Raw genomic sequence first — 16,612 nt, forward strand, 5'->3', positions numbered from 1 at the left:
GTGATGTAACACAGTGGTAAACATACCACTGTCCCAGCTTTTTTGAAACGTGTTGCAGGCATCCATTTCAAAATGAACAAATATTTGCACAAAAACAGTAAAGTTTATCAGTTTGAACATTAAATATCTTGTCTTGTGGTGTATTCAATTGAAATATAGGTTGAAGAGGATTTGAAAATCATTGTATTCTGTTTTATTTACATTTCACACAACGTCCCAACTTCATTGGAATTGGGGTTGTAACATCTGTTATGGCGAGTACTCCAAAATTGTGGCTCTTTTTCTGGATATAGGCTTAACATACAAAAAAGTGAATGCTTGCCTGTACGTGTAGCTGCAACTCAAAACTGATATTCCTTTTCATCTGACCCATTCTTGTTTTAAGTAATTGGAGGTGAATGTAACTGGTTCACATCAGGCTCTGTGGACCAGAAATTCTACTCCTTTATTGTCCAATATATGGTCAGATTTTCAAAGATGGGCTAATTACCCAGCATCTCTTTTAGGTAGATGAATATAGTGAAAATGAATGTTTTGCCAAAGTTTTTATACCTTTTTCAGTGTATTCCTTTGTTCTTACCCAAAACCTTTTTAAAAAACATTAATCAAATGATTTTCTTCATTTATATGGGGAGGTAAAACTCCAAGAGCACATAATCATTATTACAAAAATGCTGGCCCAGTGGAGGGTCTATCTTTACGTACTTTGATGTTTTATTACTGGGCAGCTGACATCAAACTTTCAAACATTACTGGCTAAAAAGATCCTCATACAACTTGGGGTCAGTTCGAAGCTCAGTTGTGTTTATTACCTCTCTACCTGCCTTATTATTTTCATTTCTCCCTGTTTTGGTACACAGATAATCCTGCTGTACTTGCCTCTCTTAAAATATGGTATCAATTTGGACTTCACTTCAAAATGTGTTCTGTTTCTGCTTCTGCTCTTAATCTTTATGTAATAATTATCTCTTTCCTCCCTCCTTCTTAGACACTGCATTTCATCTATGGGATAAGAAGGCATTACATTTTTAGTGATCTTTTTAAAGATAATACCTTTCTTAATTTTACTGATATGTCTTCCTTATATGGCTTGCCCTCATTTCATTTACTTCTTTTTTTTCCACATTAGACATTGTGTATCTACTATTTTTATGGAGTTCCCCACTCAGCCCCCTAAACATCCTTGGGAAGACCTCTTTGAACTTATGCCCCATAAGAAAGCTCTTATATCACGGATATATAATCTCATTCTTTCAATGGACAATCATCCAGTCTATCTGTAATTAGGAACAAGAGTTGGGTCTGGAGTTTGGGGAAGGTTTTTGGGATAAGGCAGTTGACAGAATTTGTACGACATCATCTTGTGCAAGACCTTCCCTTATTCAATATAAAGTAGTACACAGGTTGCATTTGTCAAAGTCCAAATGATACAAAGTTTATCCCAATATCTCTGATCTGTGTGATAGATGTAACTCATCTCCCTGTGATTTAAGTCATATGTTTTTTCTTTGCCCCAAACTTCAGCCATATTGGATTTTGTATTTGATGATCTCATGTTCTTGGCGTCAGGCTGGAGCCTTGTCAGCTGATCGCTATTTTTGGAGTTCATGGAGTCTCCACTGTGTCTCTTACTAATTCGCGGGCCGATGCCTTTACCTCATTGCTAGCAGGTCACAGAATATATTATCCTGGAAAGCTCCACATACCCCCATCTATTTCTTTATGGTTGAAAGATGTGTTTTTCTTAAAACTTGATCAAATCAAGTTTAGTCTTAGGGCTGATGGGTTTCTCAAAGTGTAGCAACCATGTATTCTTGTTGTGTGGGCCGCTGAAGAGGAGGTACTGCTGGCCCACCACCACCAGAGGGCACCCTGCCTGGAGTGCGGGCTCCAGGCACCAGATGGGCGCTGCCGCCTCACAGGAGCAGCCGGGGTGACAGCTGACACTCATCACCTGTGACAGCTGTCACCACTCATCTGATCTGCATCGGTATATCAGCAAGACGTCATCTCCACCTCTTTGCCGAGATATCGTTCTACCTGAAAGGTAATATCCTCAGCCTGACTGCTTGATAGAAAGCCCTTTTGTGATTTTTGTGAGTGATAACAGACTTTTTCTCCAACGAGAGGTGGAGGTAGCTTCCCCTGCCGTGCAGATTGCTGGGTGCAGACGCACCCACGTTTAATTGTGTTTTTGTTCCTCGCCAGCAGTACCAGGTCCAGCACGCGGAGGCAGTGGCCACCTGGAGGAGTTCGGAGCTTGGCTGGCTCCAGTATTCCCGGGGTCTGGTGGCGGAGGGAAATCGTGTGGTTCCGGTTCTGCTTTGGACAGGCGTCTCCTATCTTCGAGCCTGCCCACACGACACCTTGTAATTTGACCTCTGATCTATTGTGTAATCTGTTGTGTTGTTGTGCACGTTCGCAACAGTAAAGTGTTGTTATTTGACCTATTCCATTGTCCGTTCATTTGCGCCCCCTGTTGTGGGTCCGTGTACTTACACTTTCCCAACAATTTCTTATCTTCTATCCGTGAAAAATACTGAAATGATTGTCATGGGAGCGTGTTTTTCCCTTTTTAAAAAAAATTATTATGCATTTAATTATTTTAATTGTTATTATTTTGGAGGGCCTATGGTTGGTATATTGGTGTTGGGTATTTGTGAACATTCAGGTTGTGGCACATTTACACCTATTTGATTGCACCTTTATTATGTTTGCACTTTGTAAGTGATGTGCTGGTGTTTTATTTTGCCCTTTGATGGAAAAAGAGATAAATGAATGATTTAAAAATTAAAGAAACACAAAGATTTACAGCAAAAAACAACAACAAAGACAAATGTTCTGCAGGTTCTAACCAACATTTCTCAATAACTACTCTTTGATGTTCATCGCTGAGTGATTTTCGCCGGCACTCATGGACGTGTTTGTTTGTTTCTCTGCACATTTTTCACCACATCCATCAAACAATGTCACAAACGGAAAGAGTGAATTTGAAATCAGCATCATAAAACGCTTCATTTCATCATCCAGTTTGATGTGAGAACAGAATGCTTCATTGGCTCAGCCCCTGATCTGTCTGTCTGTAGGCCATTGCTGTTCAGGTTGGGCCAGTTTTTCTCTTTCCTGTACATGGTTCATTGCATCCAGAAGGTTATGAGTCCTCTTGGAGTCCTAGCAGAGCATGGGCTTGCTCCTTTTCTGCAGGTGTAGGGGTTTGGCAGGTGGAGGAGGTTTGGTGCAGGCGGGTGGCGTGCTATGGTCGCTGGTGAAAGCCTTCCTGAGCTCCGCCACACGTCCTCCATATGCTGAGTTTTTCTCTTCACAGACCACAACCGCTGAACAGAAACACAGAGTGAGAGTGAAATCACAAATCTGACGTATGTGTCTGCTTTGACTGTCACAGTTTTATTTATGTACAAAAATGATCAGCAGTGTGCAACAGGTAGGTGTGCATTTTTTATACATTACCATCAAAAGTTGTGACATAGTAGGGGCGATGCACGACCTGCCAGTGCATGTGATATTGAGTCTGTACAGTAGTGTTCAGAATAATAGTAGTGCTATGTGACTAAAAAGATTAATCCAGGTTTTGAGTATATTTCTTATTGTTACATGGGAAACAAGGTACCAGTAGATTCAGTAGATTCTCACAAATCTAACAAGACAAAGCATTCATGATATGCACACTCTTAAGGCTATGAAACTGGCCTATTAGTAAAAAAAGTAGAAAAGGGGGTGTTCACAATAATAGTAGCATCTGCTGTTGACGTTACAAACTCAAAACTATTATGTTCAAACTGCTTTTTTATCAATCCTGTGAATCACTAAACTAGTATTTAGTTGTATAACCACAGTTTTTCACGATTTCTTCACATCTGCAAGGCATTAATTTTGTTGGGGTGGAACCAAGATTTTGCTGGTTTACTAGTGTGCTTGGGGTCATTGTCTTGTTGAAACACCCATTTCAAGGGCATGTCCTCTTCAGCATAAGGCAACATGACCTCTTCAAGTTTTTTGACATGTCCAAACTGATCCATGATACCTGGTATGCGATATATAGGCCCAACACCATAGTAGGAGAAACATGCCCATATCATGATGCTTGCACCACCATGCTTCACTGTCTTCACTGAACTGTGGCTTGAATTCAGAGTTTGGGGGTCGTCTCACAAACTGTCTGCGGCCCTTGGACCCAAAAAGAACAATTTTACTCTCATCAGTCCACAAAATATTCCTCCATTTCTCTTTAGGCCAGTTGATGTGTTCTTTGGCAAATTGTAACCTCTTCTGCACGTCTTATTTAACAGAGGGACTTTGTGGGGGATTCTTGCAAATAAATTAGCTTCACACAGGCGTCTTCTAACTGTCACAGCACTTACAGGTAACTCCAGACTGTCTTTGATCATCCTGGAGCTGATCAATGGGTGAGCCTTTGCCATTCTGGTTACTCTTCTATCCATTTTGATGGTTGTTTTCCATTTTCTTCCACGCGTCTCTGTTTTTTTTTTTTTTTTGTCCATTTTAAAGCATTGGAGATCATTGTAGATGAACAGCCTATAATTTTTTGCACCTGCGTATAAGTTTTCCCCCTCTCCAATCAACTTTTAATCAAACTACGCTGTTCTTCTGAACAATGTCTTGAACGTCCCATTTTCCTCAGGCTTTCAAAGAGAAAAGCATGTTCAACAGGTGCTGGCTTCATCCTTAAATAGGGGACACCTGATTCACACCTGTTTGTTCCACAAAATTGACAAACTCACTGACTGAATGCCACACTACTATTATTGTGAACACCCCCTTTTCTACTTTTTTTTTTACTAATAGCCCAATTTCATAGCCTTAAGAGTGTGCATATCATGAATGCTTGGTCTTGTTGGATTTGTGAGAATCTACTGAATCTACTGGTACCTTGTTTCCCATGTAACAATAAGAAATATAATCAAAACCTGGATTAATCTTTTTAGTCACATAGTACTACTATTATTCTGAACACTACTGTATAATATTTTAGGACAGTGGTTCGTGGGGTGAGGTTTGAAAGGTTGCCGACATTTGTGGCTGAATACTCATATGAGCACACTATAATTTAGACAAAAAGCAGTATCTCACAATCCATAGGGTATTCAAATACTCAGTAGACATTTAATAGAAGAGGATTGGTACCCAGATGATGGACTATCTCCATCATGTACAAATGGCTATACTACACTATCCAAAGAAAAACCTCCCGTGAAAGTTCAAAGAAGCTAGTGGACAAACATGATAAGAGTAGCGGTGTCCAAGGCGCCGTTCCAGTGCACAAACACATATCAGGAGCTGGTTAAAAAAGTCTGTTCTTGCAACATAAATATTTGTGTCATACTTGGGTATGTGCATATGCGTCATCTGATAACATCCGGGCCAAAGGACAAGTAAGAATGCTGTGGCATAGTACGAGGGGTGACTAAGAAGTTTTGAGGCTGACCCAGAAAAACTAGGGTGTGGCTCTCCATCTTTTGCATTCTGAGAAACCAACATTTCTTAACATTGCATCCAGTAAGTTAAAACTTCACACATTCCGAGAAATGGTGGTTTCTCAGAATGCAAAAGATGGAGAACCACACCCTAGTTTTTCTGGGTCAACCTCAAAACTTCTCAGTCGCCCCTCATATGTCCAGATTGTTTTTTTGTTTGTTTGTTTTTTACTTTTTCACTTACTTACAGTGCATTCCGAAAGTCTTCACAGGGCTTCATGTTTTCCACATTTTGTTATGTTACAGCCTCATTCGAAAATGGAATAAATTCATTTTCCCCCTCAAACTTCTACTCACAACACCCCATAATGATGACAAGAAAAAAGTTTTTTTTTTTTTTTTACAAATTTATTAAAAATTAAAAACTAAGAAATCATGTGTACATAAGTATTCACACCCTTAGCTCAATACTTTGTTGATGCACCTTTGACAGCAACTACAGTTTCAAGTCTTCTTGAATATGATGCCACAAGCTTGGTGCACCTATCTTTGGGCAGTTTGATCCATTCCTCTGTGCAGCACCTCTCAAGCTCCATCAGGTTGGACGGGGAGTGTCGGTGCACAGACATTTTCAGATCTCTCCAGAGATGTTCAATCAGATTCAGCTCTGTTCTCTGGCTGGGCCACTCAAGGACATTCACAGAGTTGTCCTGAAGCCACTCCTTTGATATCTTGTCTGTGTGTTTAGGGTCATTGTCCTGCTGAAAGATGAACCGTCACCCCAGTCTGAGGTCAAAAGCGCTCTGGAGCAGGTTTTCATCCAGGATGTCTCTGTACATTGCTGCATTCATCTTTCCCTCAATTCTGACTAGTCTCCCAGTTCCTGCCACTGAAAAACATCCCCACAACACAATGCTGCCACCACCATGCTTCACTGTAGGGATGGTACCAGGATTCGCCAGACCAGAGAATTTTGTTTCTCATGGTCTGAGAGTCCTTCAGGTGTCTTTTGGCAAACTCCAGGTGGGCTCCCATGTGCCTTTTACTAAGGAGTGGCTCCATCTGGCCACTCTACCAGACAGACCCGATTGGTGGATGACTGCAGAGATGGTTGTCCTTCTGGAAGGTTCTCCTCTCTCCACAGAGGAATGCTGGAGCTCTGACAGAGTGACCATCGGGTTCTTGTTCACCTCCATAACTAAGGCCCTTCTATCACTCAGTTTAGACGTGCAGCCAGCTCTAGAAAGAGTCCTGGTGGATCCGGAATTCTTCCATTAATAGATGAAGGAGGTCACTGTGCTGATTGGGACCTTCACAGCGACAGAAATGTTTCTGTACCCTTCACCAAATTTCTGTCTCAAGACAATCCTGTCTTTGAGGTCTACAGATAATTACTTTGACCTCATGCTTGGTTTGTTCTTTGACATGTACTCTCAACTGTACGACCTTATGTAGACATGTAGACAGTGTGTCTTTCCAAATCATGTCCAATCAACTGAATTTACCCCAGGTGGACTCCAATTTAACTGGAGAAACATCTCAAGGAAGATCAGTGGAAACCGGATGCACCTGAGCTTCACGGCAAAGGTTGTAATGTACGTGATTTCTTAGTTTTATTTAAATTTTTAATACATTTGCAAAATATATATAAAAACTTCTTTCACATTGTATTGTGTGTAGAATTTAGAGGGAAAAAAAATGAATTTCATCCATTTTGGAATAAGCCTGTAACAACAAATTGTGGAAAACTTAAAGCGCTATAAATACTTCCCAGGTGCACTGTATGCACTATACAGGCCAAGTGATTTCATGAAATGGTATAACATGGTGGTTAGTGATGTCATCGTGATGTCACTTATATCACAGGATGACAAATGATTATCTGAATATTATCTGATTATCTGATTATAGACGCTTTGATCACCTCTTTAACCCTACTCTGGGCTCGACAGTAGCACTGGTCCGATGGCCCGGTGGCCTTTTTTTACATGTTCCGGGCCACCACGGGCCAGTGAAGTTCATATTTCACTGGTCCGTATGGGCCAGTAAGAATTAAAATCGCTTTGGGCAAATTTATTAGTCTAATGCTGCATTCACACCGGGCGCGATCAGATGCTATAAATTCGCGGGGGTCGCGTGGCAACGGACGCGCCTCCTTCGCCGGGTGTGTCGCTCTGCTTTTGCTGCGAAAATTCGCCCCGGTGCGTCATCAAATAGGAGGAGCTTCCATTCAGCTCGCCAGCTCTCGCACACACATGTAAACAATAAAAAAAAAGAAAAAAAAGAAACTCTGCTCCCGCTGCTGTGGGGCTGCTGCTCGCTCCAAAAACTCTTGTCATAATTGTGAAATAAAGAACAAAAGACATAAGTCCTGCTCACAGGCTGCTGAGACAGGACATGTTGCGCCACTTCGCAATGTTTGGAACATTGCCGAAGTGCAGACAAACTTCGTCTGCAGGAGCATCTTCTGATGTGGCGCGAATTTCGCTTCAACATCAACGCATCATTTTCGCTTAAGCAAGATCGAGCGCAGTGAATATTATGAATTTCTTGAAACCTCCTGCCCCTGGGCAGAAACCAGGGAAGCAAAGGAAAGAACAGCTATCACCCTCAAAACAAGCACAGAAGAGGAAGGCTGCTGATGCTGAATATGAGAAGAAAAGGGTGAGGAAAACTTGGCAAGCTTCATGGAAGAAAAGACGGCCATGGCTGGAGTGTGATGAGGAGAGCGAGGTTGTCTTCTGTGGAACTTGTAGGGCCATGCCAGAATATGCTGACAAGTATAAATAAAAGTCTAATCAGTATGACCTTGTGGACACCCCAAGGTGACAACATTAGCAAGGGAGCTTGGTATATGAAATTTAACATATTAATTTTGTAAATGATCAAGAAATAAATTTATTTTTGTATTAATGTCTGAGTGTTGAAAAAAATCCTATCAGTTACCTACTGACATTTTTTTCAAAGTTGACTCACTTTAAGGTTTTTATCATGTAGTATAAGAATATTGTGTTTGTTTTCAAGTGTTTTTGCATTAAGGAAACCCAATTCTAATGTCTGAGTGTTGATTTAAAAAATTCATATCGGTTACCCCCCGGTTCTGGGCCAGTGATATTTTCATCCGGGCCAGTAACTTTCAAATTCTACTGGCCCTGTGGGCCAGTGCATAAATTGCCTTATTGTCAAGCCCTGCTACTGGTTGTTTAGATACCCTGGAATATAAATCTATTTTTGGAACTATGTTTTGATGACCTTGGTGTTGACCTTTGACCAATCTGCTCCAAACATCAATCATCTGGAGACAGTCAACCAAGAAATATACCTACCAAGTTTGGTAAAAATGTACTCACCTGCTTCTGAGTTATTTTGTACAAAAAATGCAGCTCACAACACCGTGACAGACAACTACAGCAAAGGCGTGAGCTGACAAACTATATCAACTGGTTTGAATATTTGATGTCTTTATTCTTTCATCCACTCTACTTTCTCCAACTTCACTTTGTAAGCATATTGAAGATTAAAAACCAAAACCAGACATTTTTGTTTTGTGGATTTAGTTGTGAAATATTGCAACCAGGTTAACTTTAAACACTTTCTTAGTACACAACAGAAAACTCAGGAGTATCGCTGATTCTGAATGAGCATAATTATTTTATTTTCTGAGACAAAGCTCAGAGATCACAGAACACCGTTTTCCATCTCCTTGAACCCGCTGCGGCCCGCGCTCATTGCCTCACCTCCGTTCTGCTGGTCGACTCGCTCTGCGGCTGACAGCATGGCTTTGACTGGCGGCTGGTTGCCATGGTGACTCAGATGGGTCCTGTAGAGCGGAGCCCAGTTGCTGAGGTGGTCTGAGCTGCTGCCTGAATCGCTGTCGCTGTCCTCGGCGGCTTCACCATCCATCTCCTCCTCAGACCACTCGTTTGCACCCAGGCTGTCCTACACACACACACACACACACACACACACACACAGCTTACACAGACCCTTACACACACACGCTGTTCAGAGCCACATACAAACACTAATACTCACGTGCACGTCTGTGAGGGGCAGCTGGATGTGTGGTGTCAGGCCTGGCAGCGTGTCCGCTGTCTGGATGCTGTTCACCTCGTCACTGTGGCGTCTGCAGGACACACAGACATCAGTCCTCCACTCAGTCCCATCACAAGAAACAAACTGCAGAACCTTCAGCCTGTTGCTGAAATGACCACAGACAGTCAGAGCGTGCGAGGAGGGGATTCATGAATAAGAACTGCTGCGGGACACAAACACAAACCTGATTATCAAGACTTCAGATAAACAGGTTTTCTTTACAATAATAAAGGACATTATGTGGTAACGGGTCTAATATTTATCACCTGTACTGGGAACATGTGCACATTTTGTGCAGTGTGTCATGTCAGGCTGGAGCAGGGGCAGATCCAGGGGGGGTGCATGAAAAGGGGGTGTGTGTGCAAATAAAGAAAAGAAAGAAAGCAAAAACTCCCTGACGAATACTGTTCTATTCTGCAACAAGTGACTCAGCTAGATAAATTTATACCAGACCATGATTCAGCAAAATGTAGCAAGAGTGTTCACTTCTTTAGCCGCCAACATTTCAAATGTTCTCTATTTTTATCATTACTTCAAAGCATCACGTTCAAGATTGTGCAATACAAGTTCAAATTAATAATAATAAAAAAGTTATAAAGTATCTTTTCTCTGTGGTGTATTTTGTAGTGAAATATACATCAAAAACGCAGGAAATGGCAACTAAAAATTCTAAATTTACATCAACTACAAAGTTTTCCTTAATCATCTGCTGAAAAGTAAAGAAAATACTGTTAATGTGAATGTTTATTAGCTGTAATAAGCATGAGTAAAAAAAAAAAAAAAGAATTAAAAAACTGAATTACATTGAGAGATTAAAAACTAAGAACTGATTTCTTTTTTTTTTACTTCATTAAAACATGACGTAACGTTTGATGTTTTCTTCATCAAAATAAAAATGGATTCTGGTTGCATCACAAATCAAAAGTAAGTTTTTAAAATTTATCATAGAAAATAATTATCAAATTGCAACAGTCATTAAAAAAAGTGTTATAAAAATGTCTACGCACTTCCTGGAACACACAACATAAATGACAACACAAAAACAATTGCTGGACATCATTCAGTTTTATCATAAAATCCTAATTAAGTACAACACAAGTGCAAGAGATGTGAAAACTGGTCAAAGATTTCACCCAGTTGCATTAATTATGAATGTGAGATATTTAATAGATTTTTATAGCATTTTTAAAAAAGGTTTGAAAATAACAAATGCACAAACAATGTGTCGTTGTTGGACTCAACTGTATGCTTTTTTTTTTAGTAAGCTACCCAGTGGGGTTTGGGGGCATGTCTTCTGTGCCATATGTCACAGAGGCCAAAACACGCCATTTCAGAGTAAATCTTCCTTTAAACAAGGCCGTTTCTACACACAGTCATAGACTTATGGGATGTTGGGGATGTTTAATATGAGACTCTGACCATATCTAAGTGTATCAATGTATTTTGTACAATATGACCCCTTTAAGATTTATAGAATTCTGATCTCCAAAGGAGCCTTAAAAGTTACATGTGTAACAGTACAACAAAGTGCTGCCAAGATTACGATATTAGTGATCAAATAAAGCAAGATAACATAGGATCATCATATGAAATGGTTGGGTGTGTGTTCTACGTGTTGACCTGTTGTTGAAGAGGCCCTGAAGGAGACGAGAGGACCTGAACTCGTCCATCTCTCCAATCACACTCACGCTGACGTCTCCGTCCCGACTGAGCAGCCAGCTCACACGTTTAGTGCAACCTGAACAAGAAGGAGAAATAAATAAATCAGACATCACCTTCAGTTACACTCATCTGCCAATCCTGCATTATAAAGTGTGATTTTAGCATTCATCCAGAAGATGGCGCTCTGCTATAACTATAAAACAATACAATTCCAGTGAACTTTGTCCTCTTTTAACCTTTCCCCCACTTTCTCTCGTCTTTTGTAGTCTTTTCCCACCACTTCTTTCTACATTTACTTTCTTTTTCTGTCATTTTAAGAAAACTTTCCATTATTTATTCATGTGTCACATTACAAACTTCTGATAACGGTTTGATTTTCTTTAAAATAATGAAAAATATTTGAAGTAAAACAGCTTTTACATTATGTTATTTCCACACAGTGCTTTCACAGAATTGAGCAGGATACATCTTTTATTCCCTACACAAATAAGTTACAGCATCCACTCAGTTAAAAGCACAGCCGGTACTTGTGGAATATCTGGAAAATATCTCATTTTTAGTGGTTATTTCATGGACACTCAGCAGATAGAAACAAGTCCCACACCCTGATAGGGGCGTGGCAGGAGAGGCTGGAGAGCTCTGAAGTGACGGTTTGAGCGGAACTTTCCTCTTTGAAGCTGAGTCTTTAAAAATGATTGGACAATGAGGCGTCAGAGACAAACAGACAAAACCAGTTCTGTTTTGGAAATGGCACAGGCAAAGACAACACAAGAGAATGCTAAGTGGAAGACGGTGTGATGTCACCTGTCCAAAGGCCACTGATGAATAAATCGTGATCTAATCTGTGCATCACACCTGTGGTGGTCACACCCAGACGCTACACTCCATGACAGGAAAAATATTTCCATTACAAGGCTGTGACATTACTACTATCAACACACAACCCTGAAGGGAACTGATTTTAATTATAACTAGCTGAGTTACCCGTTCTACACACAGGCACTAGAGACGAACTTTAGTCATGTCATTGTATATTTCATGTCACTTTAGTTAAGGTGTAGTAAGTTGCATTGCATTGTGTGTATGTTATCATTAATTTTCATTGAGCAATTTGTGACATTCATGAGACTCAAGTGAATGATAATTAAAAAGTGATTAGAATCTCATATCACTGCAGTGCTCTGGCATGATGTACACAGCAGGTACAACCCCAATTCCAATGAAGTTGGGACATTGTGAAATGTAAATAAAAACAGAATACAACTAGAAGCACTCAGAGAGTGCAAACCTCCGCCAAGGCCATGGGGTCACTGACGCCATAACATCTACACGCCGTGGAATCACTGAACCTAAAAAAGTCTAACAATGATGTTTGCTCAGTAGTAAAAGAGTTTCATCTGCTGTGACTGGATAGCATGTATCCTTAGCGCTTGGCATCACAGTTTATTGCAACTTGCACTTTTCCCAGAAGCTACTGTCATCTGAGCACTGATATTGATATTGCATGTGCTTATAGACAAAAACAAATAAGAGACAAAATTCAATTTATTATTCAACTAAACTGCAAATATATGAATTTTTTAACATTTATGAAACACTTCTCTAAACAAGGCCATAGGGTCACTGACCCTAAAGAGATTCCCTCCTTGGCACAGTGATCTATTTCTTTTTGTCGCTTTCTCTAAAATTGTATATAATAATCATTAGATTATTAATATAAACAAAAATAAATTTAAGAAATATTACAATTTGAAAACAAATGCACCCGAACGTGATGACAGCTGCAACTGCTTAATGCTAACTTTTAACATTGAAAATGCCATAGACATGCTAACACGTTAGCATCGGGATCCGGATCGTGATCCGGATCACCACTAAAATTTAATCACTTGTTCCTCTTGTCATTTCCAACCACTCCACAAAATTTCATCAAAATCTGTTAAAAACTTTTTGAGTTATTCTGCTGACAAACAGACAAACAACAAACAACGCAACCGAAAACATAACCTCCTTGGCGGAGGTAATAATTTGCAAATCCTCTTCAACTGAATACACCAGAAAAACAAGATATTTAATCTTCAAACTGATAAACTTTATTGTTTTTGTGCAAATATTTGCTCATTTTGAAATGGATGCCTGCAAAACGTTTCAAAAAAATCTGTGACAGGGGCAACAAAAGACTGGTAAAGTTGAGGAATGCTCAAAGAACACCTGTTTGGAACATTCTACAGGTGAACAGGTTAATTGGAAACAGGTGCGTGTCATGATTGGGTATAAAAGGAGCATCCCCAAAAGGCTCAGCTGTTCACAAGCAAAGATAGGGAGAGGATCACCACTTTGTGAACAACTGCGTAAAAAAGATAGTCCAATAGTTTAAGAACAATGTTTCTAGATGTTCAGTTGCAAGGAACTTAGGGATTCCATCATCTACAGTCCATAATATAATCAGAAGATTGAGAGAATCTGGAGAACTTTCTACACATAAGATGCAAGGCCAAAAACCGACATTGAATGTCCCTGACCTTCGATCCCTCAGGCAGCACTGCATTAAAAACCGACACTGCATGGGCTCAGGAACACTTCAGAAAACAATTGTCAGTTAACACAGTTCGTCGCTAGATCTACAAATGCAAGTTAAAACTCTACCATACAAAGTGAAAGCCAAACATCAACAACATCCAGAAAAGCTGCTGCCTTCTCTGGGCCCGAGCTCCTTTGAAATGGACAGAGGCAAAGTGGAAAAGTGTGCTGTGGTCTGATGAGTCCACATTTCAAATTGTTTTTGGAAATCATAGACGTCATGTCTGTGATGGTATGGGGGGGTGTAATTTGCCCATGGCATGGGCAACTTACACATCTGTGATGGCACCATCAATGCTGAAAGGTACATCCAGGTTTTGGAGCAACACATGCTGCCATCCAAGCAATGTCTTTTTCAGGGACGTCCCTGCTTATTTCAGCAAGACAATGCCAAGCCACATTCTGCACGTGTTACAACAGCGTGGCTTCGTAGTAAAAGAGTGCGGATACTAGACTGGCCTGCCTGCAGTCCAGACCTGAAAATGTGTGGCGCATTATGAAGCGCAAAATACAACAAAGGAGACCCCGGACTGTTGAACAACTGAAGTCGTACATCAAGCAAGAATGGGAAAGAATTCCACAAACAAATCTTCAACAATTAGTGTCCTCAGTTCCCAAACGCTTATTGAGTGTTGTTAGAAGGAAAGGTGATGTAACAGTGGTAAACATACCACTGTCCCAGCTTTTTTGAAACATGTTGCAGGCATCCTTTTCAAAATAAGCAAATATTTTGCACAAAAAAAAAGTTGATGAGTTTGAACATCAAATATCTTGTCTTTGTGGTGTATTCAATTGAATATAGGTTGAAGAGGATTTGCAAATCATTGTATTCTGTTTTTATTTACATTTTACACAACATCCCAACTTCATTGGAATTTGGGTTATACATTTTAATTGAAAAACACACGCTTTAATTGGCAAGTGGTGCACACTGGCCCGTTCAGATTGTAATTAAAGTGCACCGTAGCCAGCCGCTACTATGTAGTAAGTAAAGTGTGATGTTTGCTACCTGACCTGAGTACCATGTGAACTGTGAAAATAAGGGCTCCAGTGAGCGGGTCGTGATCTAATATATATGGCTGACCGTGTGTGTGTGTGTCGCGCACACACGCTTTCAACCTAAGGGCCCCATTAACCTTTTCGATTGCTTAATAACTGTGGCTGTGCATAGCGAACACATATGCACACATACACACACGGTCAACTTTATATATTAACTAATAATATTATTAATACTATTAAGAAGAAGAAGAAGAGATAAAAAGTGTTTTCAAGGTTTTGCAGTGGTTACAAAACCAACCAGAACAAACTCAAAGCAGGTGGTGGCCAAGCGGTTAAGTGCACTTGTTTCTCGTGCGGAAACTTCTTGGTTCAAAGCAACCCCTGCCTATTCTTGATGGAATGTGGAGTTGCATCAGGAATGGCATCTGGTGTACAACTTGTGCCAAATCAACATGCAGATCTGCTGTGGGGACCCCGAGTGAAACAAGGGAGAAGATAAAGGGACTTGGAGTAAAAAAGTTCTTTTATTAGCAGTTATCTTAGAGAGTGGCAATTTGGACACATTACATATACTATAATATGTTTCAAATATTTTAGCTATAGCTAAAAAAAAAAAAAAAAAGTAAAAACAAATTTACAAAATACATTTTAGCTTTTAATAACACTATGCAGTATACATTCCATGAACCGCTCACTCTGGTTCAGTACACACAATTAAAATCATGGGGAAGACTGCTGACTTAACAGTTGTCTAGAAGACACTGACACCCCCCACAACCATGGTCAGCTACAGTAGGTCATTGCTGTATGGACGGGTTGTTCACAGAGTGCTGTATCAAAGCATACTAATAGGAAGGTGACTGGAAGGGAAAAGTGTGGTCGAAAAAGATGCACATGCAAGAGGGATGACTGCAGCCTGTCAGGCAAAGCTGATTCAAGAATGTGTGGGGGCTTCATATGGAGTGGACCATTGCCAGAATCAGTGCATCAAGAGCCACCACATTCAGACATGTCCAGGAAATGGACTACATGTCTCATTCCTTGTGCCAAGACATCCTTGAACATGAGGCAATGTCAACGTCTTACTTGGACTAAGGAAAAAAAGGAAAAAAAACTGGACTGTTGCTCAGTGATTCAAAGATCTCTTTTCAGATTAAATAAAATTTTGCATTTCATGTGGAAATCAAGGTCCTATAGACCCAAGAAAGAGTGAAGAGGCACAGAATCCAAGTTGCTTGAAGTCCAGTTGAGGTTTCCACAAGACAGTAGATGACATGAGACCCCAAATCCTCACTGAACTGCTGTTCAGCGTATACACCCAAAGAACAGTTAGAGCTGTACCCCCCCCTCCCCCGCAACCCAAAGGTGCAGGGAGGCAACCCTCATACCTACCTGGGTAAACTCCAAAGCAGCGGGTTCGTGAGTATCCCCACGCCTGCCCAGTGCCTTGGACCCTGGGCAACTCCAGAGAAGAATAAGGTCCACCCCCTATCAAGGACAGTGGTTCTGGTGTCGAGGCTGTGTGTGGAGGAGAGGCCCACCAGATCTGACTGGTATCGCTCCACCTCCTGCATAAGTTCCGGCTCTTTCACCCCCGAGTGAGGTGATGTTCCACACCCCCAGAGCTAGCTTCTGCCACCTGGGTCTGGTCCGTCGAGACACTCAACTTTCACTGCTGCACATGGGACAGTGCACCTGACTCCAGCAGATCCCCCTGTGGGTGGTGAGCCTCCAGGGCGGAGATGGAACGTGCATGTTCCCTCTTTGGGCTCCGGTGCAAGCTCAGTCACCAGTACTCACTGACTGCCCTCCATCCAGGC

The 16,612-nt window shown here is 40.9% G+C and overlaps 1 protein-coding gene across 1 annotated transcript in view; it reads right to left on the minus strand.

Moving 5' to 3' along the window:
- Positions 1–3,017: 3,017 nt before the first annotated feature.
- zgc:92242 (uncharacterized protein LOC436899 homolog) overlaps positions 3,018–16,612 on the minus strand; it is a 72,200-nt gene continuing 58,605 nt past the window's right edge. Inside the window, exons 3-6 of the mRNA XM_034181928.1 lie at positions 11,169–11,286; positions 9,489–9,579; positions 9,191–9,392; positions 3,018–3,335 (exon numbers count right to left, since the gene is read on the minus strand). Of these exons, the coding sequence (XP_034037819.1) occupies positions 3,172–3,335; positions 9,191–9,392; positions 9,489–9,579; positions 11,169–11,286 (575 nt within the window). The 3' untranslated portion in view covers positions 3,018–3,171. The remainder of the gene's footprint in view (positions 3,336–9,190; positions 9,393–9,488; positions 9,580–11,168; positions 11,287–16,612) is intronic.

Source organism: Thalassophryne amazonica, chromosome 11 (assembly GCF_902500255.1).
Source record: "Thalassophryne amazonica chromosome 11, fThaAma1.1, whole genome shotgun sequence".
Classification (NCBI taxonomy): Eukaryota; Metazoa; Chordata; class Actinopteri; order Batrachoidiformes; family Batrachoididae; genus Thalassophryne; species Thalassophryne amazonica.